We start from the raw sequence: 18,328 nt of genomic DNA on the forward strand, positions 1-18,328 counted from the left end.
CAGAAACCTGCTAGACATGGCGATGATCGAGTAGGAGCAGGGCACCTGCGGACTTGTTCGGCGAACTTGCGGCAACCAACAAGTGCTGAATAACAAAGGTGGGATCCAGTCGTGGTCCCTGTCTCGTGCTGTCTGGTGGATTGGAGGTCACGAGGGCTGCGGGTTTTGGCGCCGTTATGGCTCGCTTCCTACTGGGGTACACAAAGCGCGTCATGAGAGGATCAGGATGTAAGTATCATTGATGTCTCTGGCATCTGCGTCACGTCTTTGAACCTGAGAGTCAATGCGAGCCAGGCATGGTTCTCCACTCAGGAAATAGACCGTTTCCCTATCACTACCAGGAACGTTGACACTACTAACGGTAAGACAGCACAGTGCCTAGGTACGGAGTACGCTTCCGCCGAATGGGAGAGGTGTCGGGGAGATGCTATGCCGTAATGGGTAATGCGGGAGTCGGGAGGGGATGACGGTCTATGCAATCGCGTGCTGTACCTACCGACTACTCCCTCCAACGATCTCATAACAAAGTCAGGATCGGGTATTTCACCGTCTAGTCCTTACTGCGGAAGCCAACGCACCTCCTGTACGCTAGACTTTCAACCTCGCCTTCTCGAGGCCGCCCGTCTTTGCCAAGACCCCGTAACCCTCAAATGAGCTTAGCCTAGCGACACTCGAAATCTCGGGCCGACGTATCTCCAGGACAACTTACGTCTGTACTGGCTGCAAGTGGCTATACTCCGTACGGAGCTCGACGAACGGCTCCCATCGACACCACAATGAGGTTTTTCACGTCACTTTTGCCGTCGCTGCTGCTGTCGAGTGCCTCCTTGGTCGCCGCCGCATCCTCTTGGAGTTTCGATGATGCTACGTTGACCGTGCAAGCTAAAGGTGCTGGTGTAGGAGCTGGCTCCAAGGACAAGTATGTCTCCATTACTTTTCCACTCTTGTAGAGATATTGACTGTTGCTTGCAGGTTGGATCCTAATTCCCCTCTGCCAAAACCCATCTCCCTGGGTGCATCCGACACCCTTAAACTTCTGCTCACCACCACCGACGGCAAGCAGGCCAAACGGCCCCATCAGGCGTTTCTCACTATCAGGGAGCCGGTGACGGGGCTGGAAGAATCTTTCGTACTGAGCGTCAAGGAGAATGGGAAAGGCAAGCTTGACCTGGTAAGCTTCGCGCCCTGGGTATGCTGGACGTCACTGACCTGGCCAGTCTCAAAAAGACTTATCATTTCAATTCCTCACGTCCTCCAAACCAATTGAAGCTTCAATTGTCATCGGATCCTTTGGCTCATCTACACCGTACAAAAAGAAGGTGTTTGACCTGAACATAACCCGGGATCCGAACGTACCGCTCGCCGTTCCGGAAAAGCCGCTTCGCTACGCTGCGGACAAGGAGATTCATCATATCTTCCGCGCCGAGCCTCGATCCCCACCCAAAATCATTACCTTGGTGTTCGCTGCGGCAGTGGTTGCTGCGCTCCCGGTTCTGCTTGGTGTCTGGGCGGCATTGGGCGCCAACCTCGACCATTTAGGCAAGGCAATGGGCAATGCCCCTATTCCGCATGCCCTATTCTTCGGCTCCATCCTAGCTATGGAAGGTATCTTTTTCCTATACTACACCCGTTGGAATCTCTTCCAAACGCTGCCTGCCGCCGCAATTGTTGGCCTGGTAGCTTTCCTGAGTGGAAGTAGGGCCTTGTCCGAGGTCCAAGAACGACGTTTGGCCGGACTCCGGTGAAACAGATGAATGGTCTCTGCTCGGACCTACCAGCTGGCCGCGTTGGAGTTAAGGAAAGCCACCATGAGAAAGCCGCTCATGGACGAATCACCCGTATTTGATAGGGCTGAGCTTCTAAGGTCCGTTCCAGGGGAGTCTTCTGAGTACGGAGTCGGCTCTTTTTTATGATACCTCATATACATACTGGGATCTATTGTGCATCGCGCGAAGCGTTTCTTCTTGGGCACTGCTAGACAGGAAAAATTAGAAGCATTACACTGAAACGGAAGCCTAGTTGAGAGTACATGGTTCCCATCACCTTGCGAACCAATCCAAATGCCTTGCACTCTCCATATTTAGCGACAGCGCATCGCATCCTTCGTACTGCTACTGTTACTGTGTACCTTTTGCAGGGGTGGCTCCGTTAATCTGATAGGCTCCGATGGCATTAATTCAAGACCTTCAGCGATGGCAGCAAGACGCCTGTTCGCTCTTTACGAGGATCGACATGACAAGGCTTGGCTTCAGCTCTGATGCCCCGGTTCTGGTCCTTTCAGGAATAATGCGATCGACTGTCATCAGTCAGATCCACAGCTGCTCAGTGTGTTGATCTTGGAACGAATTGTGCAATGCATACTGTGTATATTTGGGGGCCGTTGTGAGAAGATTTGCGACGAATTGGCGCACGTTCATTTACTAACCAATGTCAAGCGGGGACACCTATTTCGCATTCTCTTCAATGATGCGGTTTGGAGAGTGGACATTATTGCATGCTTCAAACAGAGTATGTTGGCACTTACTGTGTATGAAAGTAGCTGGCTGGGTAAGAGTTCGACTAATCACTCATCGCCGCTAAGACCAGCGAAAGCTATGGCGTTCCTTCAGAGGTCAAGGCTTGTTTCAGCCGCATGATTTCCGGTCGCCTTTGCAAAGTTCGTACCTTCGTATTTCAATCCCGAATAGGACTGAATTCGACCGCGGCGTAAATACAGCACTTTTGAAGTCCAGTCACAAACTGACCGGTCAAGGCCCTTCTCCTTGGCATCAAGCGCCACAATGCAGGTTGAATTGAGGGACCGTTTCTCTTCACGGTTTTATATACCGTGCCCCATCTCCTCGATGGACATGGCGGGGAAAGAAAGGCGAACGAATCCATAACGCAAGTACGCTGCCGAGGGACAACATGGTCAGACTCGAGGATTTGACTGTCGGTACCGTCGCCGGTATCATCGCCGCTGGCGTGTTTGTCGGTTCGTCGAACTCAACTCTATCTGATCTATGCATTCGCAATATCCACGTATGCTAACAAACTCGACAGCGCAGCTTATCCTTCCCATGCTGGTTATACTCATTCTTGTTGGACTCTTGAGAAACGAGAACAGCGCTGCAACATGGTTAGTGCCTCACTCCTCTACCAAGCCATATCTAATACTGCTTGCAGGTCGGTAGTCGGCCGCGCTCTGCATTCTTCGCATTGGCCTACCATCTTAAGAACGGACACTGCAAGCGCCAAGGGCGTTCGAGGAAGCGTTCGCTTTATTGCATTGCTCCAGCTCCTCCTTGTCCTGCTCGTTTCGATCGCGTCAATCGTCACGCCTCTTGGGCTATACGAGTCCGTCCTTGCAGGAAATGGAGCCGAGGAGGTTCCTTTCAATTACGCCAAAGATGAGACAACCATAGGTCTTGGGTGTGTACTCTTTTATCGTGGGCACATTACTCCGTCGCTGATTTGCTGAAAGCACTCTCCCCCGAAACAACGCCTTGGGCTTCTCGCGATGGTGTTGGGATTTTGTTCCAAAAGTTTGCCCGTTTTCCGAAACGATAATCGAAGAGACCAGGAATGCGACCAATTACCAGGGCCAACTACCTTTGGGATATGATGACCGCATTCCCAAGAATTATACAGAGATCTATAGCGCTGGCGTCTCCAAACTAGGCCGGACTGTGTCGAGCATCTTTGATATTCAGTGGAGAACGTATAAAACCATACCAGAGAACGAATACGGATGGAAGGGCAACACTACGCGCATAGTTGGGGACTATCGACACCTCTCCCAAATGGTGCTGAATGATAGATGGGATGTTGTTGACGGCCTAGTGGTGGATACAAAGACTGGGGGGATTGGATTTCGCAACCACACGGTACCTACGCCTACACCGTATGGCAGCGCGTGGGAAGAAGACATCTTGTTCATTGACCCGGAGACCGCATGCGTCGACCTGAACATCACACTGGATTTCGCCCTTCAGGATCCAGACGAAATCTATGTTGACTACTTGGTACTTACTGACCGGGGCGGATTTGCCGACATGAACAAGGCCATGCCGTGGTGTAAGGCAGCATGTCCCTTTTGGCTTGCATCTGCTGACATGTTCACACAGTCGATGCAAATAAAACATGGGAGAATGCAGACCTCAAAGGACGTGCGAAGCTCGCCGGCTGGCTAGCCAACGCATTGACAATGGTATATCTCAACGTCACGAACCCGAAGAGTGAGCGCTATACCAAGGCATTCCAATATTTGGAATCGGAAGTCAACAAGACCTTCCCACTTGAGACGAAGGGTTTGGGGTCTTTCAGACCTCGACACGACCAATTGATGTTGAAAGAGACATACGGCGACTTTCTAAATCTTTCAACGTTAGTGTAAAAGCTTCACACCAAGATTGCACCACTAATAGGATTTCCAGCGCTTTAAATGGCAGTCTTCTTGGTGGCAACACGTCCTATCCGAACCCCTTCAAAATCAGCACCGCCAACTTTTCGGAGATCGGTAAGTAATGACACGCCATTGTTTCCATCTCGGTATGCCTGACCTGATACTCTATTTGTAGCTATCGAGTGCTCCAATGCCAACCCCAGATCCTATTCTAACATGTCGAACATCGCTGTCGGTTGCGGTATGTTGCTTGGCGCAGCTAGACGAAAGGACGGAACCTCTTCCCTTTTTTTCGACCCGGGGAGTGAATGGACCGTCCCTCTGTATTCTTGTGCGACTGCGGCGAAGGCTACCATCAAGACGGTATCTTTCCGTTACAATGGAACCGCAGGCCTGTCATCTCTGAAAATCGATGACATCAGACCAAAGCAGTATGCTAAGGACGAGGACAAGCCTCTGTGGGCAGTAGAGAAATCCGCCTTGCGACTAAACTACGCTAATCCGGTATGGGGTATCACAATTCCGGAACACGCCAATCACCCAAACATAACGACAGCGCGACAGGAGCACCTCTACCTCCCAGGATATGTGGATCCATCAGACATTGGGGCACCCACCAACGGCGCCCAAAATCTGCCAGGCGTCGATTTCTATTCGCGGATCATAGGTTTCATATACGAATTTGATACAGTAGATGTGTCCGCGTCGTGGGGCATTCCGGACTACACTGGACGATCGAACATGGCTCTCTACAATAAATGGCAACAGCTCTCCCGCAACCCCGAAGACGCAGCTAGAATCATCAACCTCATCTGGACGGACATCAGCGCCAATGCCGTCGTTGGTACAAAAGGCCACTTACCTTCCCCACCGCTGCAGAATCTGGCAAAACGCGACGAACCTCAATCATCCGTCATGGTGCCTGTCAAGCTGTACACGCGACGGATTCAGTTCAAACTCGTCTACGGTATACCCGCGTTTCTGGCTCTGGCTGTCGGAGCAGCGATCTTCGCCATGGCGTTGGTGTTTGTGTGTATTGGGAGGGCCGGGCCGGCACGCTTGCGACGGTATCTGGATCAGACGTCCGCTGGGCGCATCTTCACCACCTTCCTGTATCCGAACGATTGTCCACCTGGAGCACCAAAGGCCACGTGGGAGAATCTCGTTGGGGCAAAGCACATCGACGTGAGTGGCCAGGTTCCCAGGCGGGTGGGTCCAGCGTCCGGACCAGCAGAGGTTGGGGTAACCGGTGCTCCTGCGGGAAATATTGCGTACGAAAAATTGGATCAGGCGGCGATCAGTCTGCATAGCTTGCCGTCGCCGCAACCGTACTCTCCTGTGAATGGAGGGGGAGGGTCGGCTCAGGAGTATTTCAATGGTGGTGGTGGGCAGCAGTATACGTATGTGCCTCAGGCGTCGGCGACGTTGCACCCGCATGGGGGTGGCTATACGTAAGTCTTCTCGTTTGTTTGGGAAGAAGACCTTCCGCTGATGCTGGTGGCAGAGGGTTTAGGTCCGGCGCGGCTTCTCCTGGACCGGCGGCGTAGTGTGTGTGCCCTGGATATACCCCATACCTTATTAGGGCTTCTTTTTGTATGTGTCTTGGGTCAAGAATATAGTATACTTTCAATGCGTAGACAAATATTCATGATCCGGTAAATACGTTTGTCAGTTGGCAGACGTCGTCTGCACGTGACGTCTACGATGGCTGCCCCTTATACCTAGGTACCTCCTGAATGCAGTTGTCGTCAACGGATTCACGAGGCTCTTTCGGAGAAATGCAGCCCGGCTTCGTTACCAGAATGTCGGGAGAGCCTCAGAATCACGAGCAGCATCGCTGGTCACGACTCCCCAACACAACCCCGCGGCACATTCGTGCAACGGTGGACCTTCAGTCATCAGTGATATATGATGCATCATATGTCATCAGCAATTCTTCGTCACGACCTCAGTCTGTACGAGGCTGTCGGTGGTCGGGGAGAAAGAGGCAGCTACGATGCAAGCACCCAAGGCCCTGCCGTTCTTCTTCAACGGCGGTGTGCTGCGACCGCCAGCATCCACACACATATCCACAAACACACACCTTGAGCCCTCAGCATTTCTCTCACTACTTTCCCTATCTATTACCTGTAACCTGTTCACCTGAAGTGTCCTTGAATATCCAGCTAGCACTCTTCGCACCTCGGATGGCTCATCCGACCTCATCGTGCCCACAAACCTCTTCGCCTTCTTCACCGCATGAAAATCCATCCTGGGTACCATGGATTCGTCTTCCTGTCAAAATTCTCATAGCCATGGTTATGGCACCGTATCGTCGCACATTTTACTTGTATACTTGGCGGCCGTTGAGCGAGATGAGGGACTTGGGGGGTGATCCTCGGGCATTGGCGTTTCTGATCAGGGATTGGAAATTTGATAAGTGAGTCGAGTTTGGTAAGACACTGGAGGGGATTGATTAGTTTGACTGGGAGCAGATATGCCGAGTTACAGTCCGTACAAGTCGCCGTAAGTTTACACCTTTTCCTCCCTTCTCCCTTTGTGTTACCCCTTGCCTTTCCTATCACACCGACAGCAACACTGACAAGCACCAGGCCACCTTCTGCGCTGGTGCGAGCCTCGCCACCCTCAGCTGGACCAAAACCCCCTCCCCCCACTGGCTCACCACCGCCCTATGGTTCAGCTCGCTCATCTGCTCCATCTGGGCCATTGTCACCTCCATCCAAACCCGCAGCATACTCGACGACTTACCCAATAGAGAGCAACTCACCTCCCACTTCCCTGACGCTGAAGTGCGCCGCATACGATACGTGATTTTGAGATATAAGGGGAGACCAAGCGTCATGCATTGGGTGATGCTTTTTGCGTGGCAGTTTCCAAGTATGATGATGGCGTGGGCTTGGTGTACGTTTTTGGCGGGATTGACGGTATATGTGTGTACGCCTTTTGTTAAGGGTTCGCGATGGGAGGAGGGTCATAAGGTAAGTGGTATCTTTTGCCTTTTACTTCCATCTGCTGGAACCGCATTCTGCAGAGTTATACAGAAGTGATGAATATGTGTCAATCTTCTTGGCTGATCGTTGCTAGATCGCAGTGGTGTACCTCGCAGTCGGCAGCGTCGGTCTCGTCACGTACTTCTTCTCCTCCATCTTCGTCTACACCAGCGAGCGCTCCTGTGTTCGAGCTACCGGTTCTTGCAGCCGCTCTGCCACCTCCTACGGCCTGCCGACCACCTCGGGACGAGACAGTACCCAGCACGTTGTGGAGTCTGGATCTGATATCGAAAGCTCGCCTGCGAGTCCGGCTACGGAGAGTCAAGATAAGGAGCAAGAAATGGACGGGCATGTGGAAGGAGGTGATGGAGGACCTGCGGCTCGGCGACGGATGACGGTGCCAGCGGTCATGAGTGGGGAACCGTGGCGTGTAGGCGCTCGCCGGGGAAGAGACAGGAGGGAGGTGTGGATGTTGATCTGAGAAAGGAAGGAGTCGAGTGGAGCTGCTTGGAATTTGTAACCCCACCCGCCAAGCCAAATGCTGTATTGTTACTGAAGTGTATAGGATTTGCGCAGCAGTGAATATACATTCACGTGATTCCAAACCAAACGTCATACGATGTGTCTCAAAACTTTCCAGCAGTCGAGGTTATTTTTGACCATCGCTGCTGAACGACTTCTTTAGACCTGGAGACAAAGCGAAACTCACCTTCGGGTCCTTCAGTCTCTATTTCGACGATATGCATGTCCAGATATACTGGTACGCCATTGAGACTTGTATCCGGCAGGTGACACCATGGAACCGCTGAGAGCAACGATACACACTTGGTCACAGCATGCTCTTCTCCATGTGCATGGCGTTGTGCTGGCCGAATCTTCATGACACCGTGCGACATTCGCTCTCAAAGGCTCATGGTCAACAAGAGGATTCGGAGCCACAAGTTCTGTTTGCGGGGGCAGCAGCGTCCGCACGTCATCATGGACTCTCGGGGCTGACTACATACATATGTGACAAATGATTGATTCGCGGATGCTTATTGTGGCCGATTACCCAGGGAGCTCGGGTTGTGCCTTAATATAACTGGCAGTCCCTTGATTCATTTCCGCCGAGCCCTGCCGCACTGGAAGGATGCGAATGTCAGGCCGCATCTCCGTACCGGGAGTAGGTATCCCTTTCAACAAAAGCGTTCATGGCAGCATCATCATTCAGGTGGGCATGATGACGCTGCCGCGATATAGCAACGAGCAAGCAGGACAGCAAGGACAACCCGCCGCGACGATGCGATGGCTGCAGGGAGAGAGTGGGAGGGAGGAGTTGATTGTCATCTTCAAACGCGCAAAGGAAATGCAGGGGGCCAGGAACGGTTTTCGTGACTCTTGTTGGAATCTGCGGAGAAGGTGTGTGATTCTCATGCTGCATGTCTCCGTGTGCTCCGCTATAATAATAGTTACGGAGTGGTGTTAGTAGGCAATCCTCCCTCGGCTTCTTGTCCTGCTCCTCCGTGATGCCGACCGATAATTCCATTATGCCGCTCGCAAAATCGCATGCTTTTTTGCTGTCTTTTGGACCCAAAAACTAGGAATAGTCCGCCCGCGATATCCGCGTTTCTTTGCTCCTTCCGTGGCGGCGTGCGCGGGAGTGTCGCACGCGAAGCTCTGTGAAGGGCACGGGAGCGAGTGGCCCGTGCCAACGGCCGGTTTGTCGCACCATGCTGGACAGCCAATCAGAGCGTCGGTATCGTCTATCTGCGGCAAGTGGACCCTTGCGCGGCCGCTCCTTCCTTGTCCGCATGGCGTTTTCGCTTCCAGAGGCAGCCGCGACCCACGACTCACCGCTGGTCCGTGCGTCTCCGGTTCCACGATTCCCCCTCTTCCAGTTGACTGCCTTTCTGGTCCTGCATCACCTCCTCACCACCATCAATCACGGGCGGTGTCTTGTTGATTTCAGGCGCTGGGAGAAGCCTGTCCGACAGAGCCTGAGGCTCTCTCCCTCTTGACCACCCGGCTGGTCTTTTTGTCGCTCCCTTTCTCCCCACGCTCGTTCTTTTGTCCCCACCATTTTGCACCGCTCAGCTCGGTACACAAATATAACTTTTCAGCTTCACACTGCGCCGTTATCACGCATCACGCTACAACAGCTGCAATTGACAGTCTCATCTCCTTGCCTCGCGGATTCGATACCACGCTCCTTCCTCCCGCCGCCTCTGTTTGACCGACAGCCTCGCCAATGCTGCGTCATTGTGTACGTCTCTGCCCTCCATTCTGAAACCCGCATTTGGAAATCCCCACCCCCATCCTGCTACTCTCAATGTTACAAGTACCTTTTTCTCTCTCATCGCGCCTTTGCTGTCTTATATGCTCTGGCACCTATTCGCTGCTATTCACTCAAGTCACGGTTTCAGCTTGTTGCCCCCAGTCTTTGTCTTGCCTCGCTTTCCTGCGACACCCTGCTTCCTTGGTCGCTTTTTGTTATGCTGGCCATGTGTTCTGATCGTGATAGGCACAGGGTTTCAACTGATTCCTAGTCCCAAAACTCGGATCTTGTAACTAGGGTACTGGACTCCTCAGCCAACTTAATCCCAGGCCCCACTATCGCTGAAGTAACGGGGCTACTGTTCCGGCACCGCTTCCCCTCAGGGCCGTATACCCTCCTCAGGCCCTGCTCAACTTGTACCCCTCTGTTAATTGCCTTTTCATTCTCGAGACAATCCATTTGGCCTTACCTCACGATTTGGAATTGTGCGAGTGGGAACTGTTCCACTGACCGTTTGCGATCGCCCCGAACGACCCACTTACTTTCTTCTCCTGCCAGTCTTCCATCACGACGCGTGTCGGTCCACAGACACCACCCACAACCAACATTGTGTCCTTTTATACATGAGTTACGATTCGCGTCAAGCCAGCGGGCCGTATGGCACTTCGAATGAGATGGGGGGCGAAACTAAAAAGGGCTCCGTACGTGCAGCGAGAGGGAAGCTACAGGCTACGAACCCGCAAGGACAGGTACCAGACAGGCCGAGAATAGCTGGATTGCCCCAGCGTCCTGATCAATTGGTCTCTCAGCCCTCTCCACCTCGACCGCAAGCAACGGAACGACGAGAGCTGGTTCCTGAAGATGATCGTTCGGCTGGCTCCCCTTCTCCCCAATGGCCGCTGCCTACGAAGAAAACACCTACGACGAGCGTCGCGCCAGAAGCTCGAAACATGCCACGACCGCCGAATCGAGGGCCGCCTCCTCGAAGACCACCTCGTCCTGTGTCCGATGACTTTGCAGAAGAGACCGATCCGCCCGACGTGTACCGTTCTTCGTACCAAAGTGAAAATTTTTTGTCGCCGACATCTGCCGCACCGTCATCGCGTCCCCTCACCACTTCCTCAGTCGCATCGGAGGCGTCCTCCCTTGGTTCGATACCCGACTTTCCCGTCCCCATCCCGCCTATGCCAGCAGTGCAACCCCTGCCACGCCGACTACCTACCCTCGGACCCCCACCTTCAGCGCGGAGAGGACCACCTTCATATTACACGCAATCCTCCTTCGTCTCTCCTATAGCCGAAGAATCCGAGACGCGATCAAATACGATTCGTTCACATCGCGGTTCTTTCGCGTCGAGCGCCGTTATACCCATCAACGACGATCAGTATTATCGGGAAGATGACGACGATGGCGTCCGCTCTGAGGATGACGAAACCGTGACCAGCGAGTTTGGAAGAAACTCCAGGGCAAGCGATCACGATGAAAAGAGCGAACTGGTTCAGCCCACTCTTGTTCGGCAAGCTAGTCTGGGAAGAAGGACAAAGCCGTCCCTGATGACTATCAAATCTGTTGAGAGTTTTGGCGAGAAGAGAAACCCGTCTGTCAAGAAGAACCCTGGTGTAGACGAAGATAACCTGTCCAAGATCGGAAACACAGTTCTAGCAGCGAGAGATGGACTGGCTGGGCGAGCAGCCCAAGGATCGCAGGGCCCTTCGCTCGGCAACAGCTCCATATTACTTGATCCCTCATCCTCCTCTGAGGAATCTCTGTCCGGGCACAAGAATATGCAGCGAAAAGCGTTGGATCGTGATCCAGAGAGGGATGGTTTTGTGACCTCCATGCACCCTATGCAACCAGGAGACAAGCAAACGTCTTTTGGTGACCGTGTGGGGAAACGTCGACCCCCGCGCATTGATGTCGATGCGGTCCGCGATGCTGAGGCACGTGGCAGCTTGACAAGCCTGCCTGAGCTGATCAAGAGAGCCACGAGACTGGCCGCAAATCTCGACCGTGGAAAGACGGCCAGTCGTCTGGGGCTTGAGTTTTGGGAGGCTGGTGCGCCAGAAAAACGAACGCGGCAGTCCGGGACATTGTCCGACATGCTCGCTGCATTCCCCCCGCCTGGAGAGGCTACCCCTACCGGTAACAGAACGCCGAACAATCAGAGATGGCCCGGGGACAAAGACGGAGGCTATGGTCGGACAAGTTCAGTGTCTAGTGGCGAGAAGCCAACTCGACGTCGCCGTTGTTGCGGTTTGCCCATGTGGACATTTGTGACTCTGCTCATTGTGCTGCTTTTTCTGGTGGCCGCCGCGGTGATTATCCCTATCGTGCTGATTGTTGTACCGAATATGAAGGAGGCGCAGGCACAGTCTCAAACCCCTAATGCCGGTAATCGAGCGAGCAACCTCCCGAATCTACCGGCGCCGACGTCAAGCGCGCCAAAGAACCAATGCGATGGGATCATCACTTGCCGGAACGGGGGAGTGGCCATTCTGAACGCAGACCGCTCATGTAATTGCGTTTGTATCAATGGCTTCACCGGAAGGGCTTGCGAGAATGAAGGAGATGCCGCGTGTACAACCACGAATGTTTCGGGAGCTGCCAACAATGCCACCCTCGGTTCGGGAATTCCCCGGCTTTTCGAAAGTGCACAGAAGAACTTCAGTATCCCGCTGGATCCTCCGACGCTACTTTCAATATTCTCAGATCTTGGTCTTAGCTGCAACACTGAAAACGCGTTGATCACCTTCAATGGACTGGCTGCTCGATCAGTCCTGAATGTCGAGACCACGCTTGAACCCTCGAAGTCTCTGCCTCTTCTTAATGCACCACATGGAGCGCAGGACATTGGTCAATTGGGTCGGCGTCAGGCGGTTGGAGAGCCAGGACAAGTAAGACCGAACACCGTTCAAACCGGAGCTCCCGCTCCGTCGCCGTCCCCATCAACATCATCCGTACCGATTCGCTCGATATCACGTAACACTACTGCGATCGACTTTGCAAGGATCGGCGTCCTGTTGCTTTTACAGGAAACGCGGGAGCTGGAGCAAGCAGCGAATGCGCAAGTGAAGATCCAGGAGTTTCTTTCGGATGCCAGTACGGGCGATGCTAGGAGCACCACGGTCGATCTGGGGCAGTTCAGAATGGACCTCCTGGAGCTGTCTGTGGATTTCAGAAACGGGACCACGATTCAGGGACGGCCTGCCATCCCAAAAGCATGATGTTGACCGGATCTTTTATATTTCTTCAATCGCGTCATCTCGTCAACTACGATATGTTGTTGACACGTCAGGCTGCATACGCAAGCAAGTACGCATATGGACAAGCGAAGATTTTTCCTCTGCTTGACTTCTCTCCTCGCTCCGTCCTGTGGGCGGGTGGGTTAATTGGACTGGATCTAATGTTTCGTTCTTTTCGTTCATCCTCTTTTGATTTTTCTGACCTGTTTGCCTTGGGCTCATTATACCCCTTTATTTTGTTCTTCTGGCGGCTCGGTTGACGTTTAGCTTGATTTACTGCATGTAGTGGATGGAGTCGGATTGTATGTCTGGTTAGGCGGAACTGGGTGTATATAGTTACGTGAGGGGTGGGGTAGGATCCTGTTGAGCAACCTAAGGATCTGGATGGAATAACAATGAAAGACTATGTGTATCAATCGAGTGTGATGGATACGTCACATATGCCGTGATGATGTATGATGTGGGACTTGTAATTTTGCGCGTTCGACTTTGCAGTGAGGCACACCTGAGCCGGATTATACACCCCTTTGCCAAACACATACATCCGAATGCGAAAACCCATCACTCTTCCGTCTTTTTTCCACTCTAGTCTACTCTCCTTCGCCATCCTCGTCACAACCACCCACCCTTACAACCTCCATACCAACACCACAAACCACGACTCTCGCATCGCTACCCGTACCCGTATCCGAACCCGCACCCCTACCCTTACCCGTGCTCTCTTGACCCTCCGTGTCCCCGCCTTTCGAGGAGGAGAAAGCGGTATACCCCAGCACAGCCATGCTCGACACATCGGCCACATGCGTCTTCAGTTTCCCCGCGCGCTGGATGCGGATATCGGGTCCTGCCGCTTCTCCTTCTCCTACTTTTCCTATCTCGCTAGGCAGTCTAACGCTGACAGACCACAGACGAAGCCATTGATCGGTGCCGGATGTGAGGACGTGTAATGTGTGCGTTTCGGGCGTGGAGGCGGCGTCCAGTGAGGGGGAAGGGTGAGACTTGGAGGACAGAGAGGAGAAGGCGGGGATGATGGCCAAGGCCGTGACGGCCGATGCGTGGGCACGAGCGAGGATGGCGGGTGGGTGGATGGTCATGGCCGTTGGAGAGGGTGTGGTGGTAGCAAGAGACGGGGTGCCAAAGGGAGATAAGGGGGGAAACTGGGGGGTGGCGATGAACAAGGCGATGCTGCCGTCGTCGCCGCCGGAGACGAGGAGCGTGGCCCATGTATGCGGGATAGGGTGGGTGCCGAGTGTCTTGCTGCTGTTCTGGTGGAGGCGTAGCGGGGAGTGGTATTTGCAGTTGCCGTCGTCTTGTTGCCTCACTCTGTCCAGTGGAAGTGGCCAGAGGACTGCGTGGCCGTCCGTTCCGGCGGTCAGGAGCGTGGTCGGAGAGAGGAAGACGGTTTGCGTGAGGCACGAAGTGGCGTATGTGGTTCGTAGTACGGTGCTGAAGGAGCATGTCGAGGTGTTGTACGTGTGAATCTGTCTGTCTTAGTACTGCCTGCCCGGATGTATCGAGGGGGGTTGAAGATAGAGAAAGAATGCGTACCCGAATGGTAGAGTCGGAGAATACCAGGGCAATCACGAATCCATCATCCTCCCTTCGCACATCGAATCCCAAACACCGGACCTCGACGTCCAAGCTCTCCCTTCGTATCTCCGCCTCGCAAACGACGCCGTAGCCAATCCATCTCGGTAACTTCCTCACCCTCCAAACGAAAAACTCCTCCGCACCGCCACTACTGAACAGATACTCACCATCGTCAGACCACTGCAAATGCTGAATCCCTGTCTTGTGTTTTCGCAATGTACGCAGGGCGCGCAAATCTTTCTCCTTTCCATCACCGCTGTTGATGTCGTAGGAGAAGAGCTTGATATCCGTGTCCTCTGCGCCTGTAGCTATGAGCCCGTTTGTCGGGGACACGGCTACGGCCTTGATTTCCCGCCCGTGGCCACCTGTGCGGATGACGCTGTGGTTTGCACCAAGGTGATGGGGAGCGTAGATGTGGGTGGTGGAGGCGCGGGTCCAGACGAGTGTGCCGCCTGCAGCACTACCAACCTCCTCTTCTCCCTCAACGGTTTCTCTTCCTTTCTCGCTGCCAGGGGGATAGTACGGGTACGAGGGAGGATGAAAAGCCCAGCTCCGATGTGCACCGCCCGTCTCGACATTCATGATTTCCTCCTCCGTGGTGAGGTTGTAGAGGATGAATTTTGTGCTGGAGAAGCCGTAGATGAAGAGGTTACTGCTGGTGTCATCGAGGTACAAGCCTTCGAGGGTGGGCCCGAAGGGGAAGGGGAGATGATGCGTCAGTGTGAACGTGAAATCGTAGCCCTGGAAGTCACAGTGAGTGCATCCATGAGGCTTCTTGGAGAGTATGAGATGGTGTATTGCGCAGCAACCATCGCGGCCGACGGAGATGAGGTAGCCTTCTGATGGAAATGGAGAGGAGGGGTCAGGGCATGGGTACCAGAGCAGAGATGTGACTGCCTCTTTGCCGTGGAACTTTTGGGTGACAGATGCGGTAATCCGATCAGTTTGGTCGGCAGAGCAAGGTAGCGAGTACCCTGCGACCGAACCGCCCCTGAAACCGAGGACGACGCATGCGGGACCGCCGTAGAGCGGGATCCACGCCATACTGGTTATCGTTGTGCCTGTCACTGCTTCGGGCAGGACAAGATCGACGATGTCTACAATGGAGTGTGGCTTCCCACCTTGGGGAGTCGATATGTGTATGTATTGAGCGACGTTACGGCCCATCAACGAGACAACAAGCACGAATGAGTCATTCGTAGTCTTAAGGCCGATGAACAGGTCGCCTATCTTCCCCTGGACAGTGGATATTCTCTTGAGTACTGACGGTGCACTTTTGTGGTACATGTAAATACCGCCTCGCGCTCCACCGACGAAGCCTACTCCAAGTGAAGGCTCAGCGACGCACACCGAATGACCAGACCCTTCGTCAAGCTGTTGTATGAGTTCCGACTTCGATATTGAGCCGGCTCCATGGCCGTCAGATCCGGGTGTGATAGTTTCCAGAAACACCTTGCCGGTGTTCGTGGTCAGCAGGAAGGAGGTGCTGTCGAGGAGGGCATAGGCACGGATGAAGTCGTCAGCTTTCACTCGCTTGAGCGATAGATTGCTGAGACTGGTCTGCAGAGCGAGGCTGGTCCCTTGGTCCATGGAGACTATGTCTTGTAGAGTATATTCGGCAATATCCTCTGCTGCCTTGCTACCCACGACCTCGAAGGTAGGGAGGGGGTATGCAGTGATCTTGCTCTCTGCAGCGCCACAGACGACCTGCTGAGCGCCTTGATCCGAGCCGAACACGATGCTCGACCAGATGTTCTTCCCACTGTGATAGGCCGCTGTTCCCACTTGTATCAGTTTGATGGGTGATGTGTCTGCCTCCTGTGAGCTGCCGCGCCTGGGTGAGAATTGCCAAGCTCGTGAAGTTGCATCCTCCCCTGAAGACAGCAGACAGATACTATTCGGGGAGCAGCGCGACCGCACAAAGATAACTGCCCATACTCGCGATAGATGCCCCCAGCCAATCGCTAGGCATGGCGAGTTTGAGATATCTGCATCGAAGGTTTCGCTGCTGAATCCAGTGTGCCGCGTTCTCTCGGCCTCTGCAACTGCCGTATCCAAGTGCGCTACAGCACTGCAGGTTTGGATACCGGACAGGTCCCAGATGCGGATCGTGCGGTCGTCACTACAGCTGGCAAGATATCGCTGTGTGTTTCCAGAGGCGTCATTGATCTCTTCCGAGATGCGGACTCCGAATATGGATCCCTCATGACCGAGGAAGACTCGGAGGATGCACGAATAAGAGCCCTTGATGGCATCTTTTGTCCAGGACCAGAAGATGATTTCTCCGAAGGCGGTTCCAGCTGCGACTAGTACATGGTCGTCAGAATCCCATAGTAGATGTGCCGAATAGAGGATCGAGCGTGAACTGGAAGTCGATTCTGAGAGCCGTGGTACAAGTGTGCTTTTACCCCCCTCATCTTGGCTTGTTTGTTGTACAGTCACCTCGATGAGTGCGTTGTGGGCCGTGACCGCAGCACATATAATAACATCTCCCTCCGTGAGATTGGAAGTGCTTGCAGGCCGGAGCGACAGGTCCAGAATCCAGTCCGGTGCTCGCACAATGGGAGAGGCTATTGAACTGCCCCATCCATTGCCTCCAAGGTCGATACGGCTAGAGAACGCAACCGGGTCGAACTGGAGGAAACGTATCAGGGGACCTCCCCATATAGCCAAGGTCACGGAATTCAGGTCGACCTGGTGGGCCGCTATGCCATGAATAGCATGACTCTTGAAAACTCTCTTCGATCCGACATATGTGAACTTCTTCACGTCGTCGCTGCGATAACAACGGACGACAGGCCCTTCTGCGGCGAATAAAAGAGGCCCAACGGCCGCTAAAGCCGTCACCGGTACGCGAATGCATTCATGCTACTCTGATTAACGCGTGCTATTTCCATTGGCGCATGTACTCACTCGCAGTGGTGGGGACATTAAGAGACGTTGCTCGTCGTGTCTGGAAGTTCGTGGTTGGTGCTGGAAATCTATTGGTCTTGAGTCAGCCGCGGGGTCGGTCGGAAGCCCCGGAGTGTTGCGGGGCCGTCTACTTTTATTTCAACGACATTGCTCTCATCACCAGGCTCGGATATCCACCCTTCAATACGATACACCAGATCATTACCGTCTGCGTATAATACCTACCCACTACTACAGAATGTCTGCACCAGCTGCACCGGCCGGCGGCCTGAATCTTACCCCCGAGCAGCAAGAGAACTTCGAGGATGTGTGTGTGCTCTAGCCTCGTTCGCAAGCTTCCCTGGTACTGACAAACACTTAGATTGAGAAGCAATTCGCTGTCAAAGGTATGCAATGAACCGAGTGCATCCGCACTGTGCCTAACTCTGGAGCACAGTCGTCCAACATATGGAGACATATTGGAATATCCTCGAGAAAGTCCGCGGCTCGCAATTGCGGCTCACCAAGATCGACGACGAGATCTACAAGCACTTCAAGGAGACTTTCCCTGAGTTCGACGCATCGGCTACCATAAACGAAGACGAGATGAAGAGCAAGGAGGGCAAGGAGAAGTGGAGGAACTTCATCAACCAATACGAGAAGAAGATTGACGACTTCAACTTCGGCACCATGCTCCGTGCGAGCCCCAAAACCGAATACGGAGAGAAAGAAACGATATTTGCTGTGCGCATGCAGTTTTACGCCATTGAGATTGCGCGGTATGTTGCAAAAGAGTCCCTCGAAGTTGCCAAGCACTAACAATCACAGAAACAAAGAAGGACTGAACGACTGGATCTATGAAAAAGCGCATGCCGGTGGCAAATAAATAGGCACTTTTGAAAGCTAAGCTTACACCTGGTTTACCAACATCTGCATGACCAATCTTCATGGTCGTTTCAGACTGCCACGCCTGCAT

The 18,328-nt window shown here is 53.5% G+C and overlaps 7 protein-coding genes across 7 annotated transcripts; 5 read left to right on the top strand and 2 right to left on the bottom strand.

Annotated features, from left to right (window-relative positions):
- Positions 1–254: 254 nt before the first annotated feature.
- Positions 255–649, bottom strand: EI97DRAFT_85440 (uncharacterized protein). The gene has a single exon (XM_033803155.1). It carries the CDS (start codon positions 519–521, stop codon positions 309–311), a length of 213 nt encoding a protein of 70 aa, XP_033652570.1. The 5' UTR covers positions 522–649; the 3' UTR covers positions 255–308.
- EI97DRAFT_85472 (uncharacterized protein) lies at positions 650–1,758 on the top strand. The gene is made up of 3 exons (XM_033803156.1): positions 650–919; positions 973–1,171; positions 1,218–1,758. Exons 1-3 carry the CDS (start codon positions 777–779, stop codon positions 1,743–1,745), a joined length of 870 nt encoding a protein of 289 aa, XP_033652571.1. The 5' UTR covers positions 650–776; the 3' UTR covers positions 1,746–1,758.
- Positions 1,759–2,907: 1,149 nt separating this feature from the next.
- Positions 2,908–5,931, top strand: EI97DRAFT_459669 (uncharacterized protein; the record flags this gene model as incomplete). Its single annotated transcript, XM_033801026.1, has 8 exons — positions 2,908–2,974; positions 3,043–3,118; positions 3,166–3,411; positions 3,464–4,056; positions 4,107–4,365; positions 4,416–4,498; positions 4,560–5,835; positions 5,889–5,931. 8 exons carry the CDS (start codon positions 2,908–2,910, stop codon positions 5,929–5,931), a joined length of 2,643 nt encoding a protein of 880 aa, XP_033652572.1.
- An 807-nt stretch (positions 5,932–6,738) lies between these two features.
- On the top strand, positions 6,739–7,855 carry EI97DRAFT_459670 (uncharacterized protein; the record flags this gene model as incomplete). The annotated part of the gene is made up of 4 exons (XM_033801027.1): positions 6,739–6,803; positions 6,859–6,889; positions 6,976–7,362; positions 7,469–7,855. The coding sequence occupies 4 exons, from the start codon at positions 6,739–6,741 to the stop codon at positions 7,853–7,855; spliced, it is 870 nt and encodes a 289-aa protein (XP_033652573.1).
- Positions 7,856–10,251: 2,396 nt separating this feature from the next.
- On the top strand, positions 10,252–12,852 carry EI97DRAFT_380328 (uncharacterized protein; the record flags this gene model as incomplete). The annotated part of the gene is made up of 2 exons (XM_033795753.1): positions 10,252–11,396; positions 11,448–12,852. 2 exons carry the CDS (start codon positions 10,252–10,254, stop codon positions 12,850–12,852), a joined length of 2,550 nt encoding a protein of 849 aa, XP_033652574.1.
- Positions 12,853–13,330: 478 nt separating this feature from the next.
- On the bottom strand, positions 13,331–17,426 carry EI97DRAFT_502280 (WD40 repeat-like protein). Its single transcript, XM_033802744.1, has 3 exons — positions 17,374–17,426; positions 14,419–17,328; positions 13,331–14,351 (listed from the first exon to the last, which is right to left on the bottom strand). The coding sequence occupies exons 1-3, from the start codon at positions 17,389–17,391 to the stop codon at positions 13,461–13,463; spliced, it is 3,819 nt and encodes a 1,272-aa protein (XP_033652575.1). The 5' UTR covers positions 17,392–17,426; the 3' UTR covers positions 13,331–13,460.
- Positions 17,427–17,611: 185 nt separating this feature from the next.
- Positions 17,612–18,238, top strand: EI97DRAFT_459673 (DUF757-domain-containing protein; the record flags this gene model as incomplete). Its single annotated transcript, XM_033801028.1, has 4 exons — positions 17,612–17,680; positions 17,735–17,759; positions 17,810–18,131; positions 18,181–18,238. The coding sequence occupies 4 exons, from the start codon at positions 17,612–17,614 to the stop codon at positions 18,236–18,238; spliced, it is 474 nt and encodes a 157-aa protein (XP_033652576.1).
- Positions 18,239–18,328: the final 90 nt, after the last annotated feature.

The sequence above is a fragment of the Westerdykella ornata genome, assembly GCF_010094085.1.
Source record: "Westerdykella ornata strain CBS 379.55 unplaced genomic scaffold EI97scaffold_16, whole genome shotgun sequence".
NCBI lineage: Eukaryota > Fungi > Ascomycota > Dothideomycetes > Pleosporales > Sporormiaceae > Westerdykella > Westerdykella ornata.

Coding starts and splice junctions, on each gene's coding strand:
- EI97DRAFT_502280 (XM_033802744.1), bottom strand. Junction 14,352..14,418: donor TCTCCGACTCTACCATTCGG/GTACGCATTCTT, acceptor TAAGACAGACAG/ATTCACACGTACAACACCTC.
- EI97DRAFT_85440 (XM_033803155.1), bottom strand. CDS start 521: ATGAGATCGTTGGAGGGAGTAGTCGGTAGGTACAGCACGCGATTGCAT.
- EI97DRAFT_85472 (XM_033803156.1), top strand. CDS start 777: ATGAGGTTTTTCACGTCACTTTTGCCGTCGCTGCTGCTGTCGAGTGCC. Junction 920..972: donor GGAGCTGGCTCCAAGGACAA/GTATGTCTCCAT, acceptor TGTTGCTTGCAG/GTTGGATCCTAATTCCCCTC. Junction 1,172..1,217: donor GGAAAGGCAAGCTTGACCTG/GTAAGCTTCGCG, acceptor TGACCTGGCCAG/TCTCAAAAAGACTTATCATT.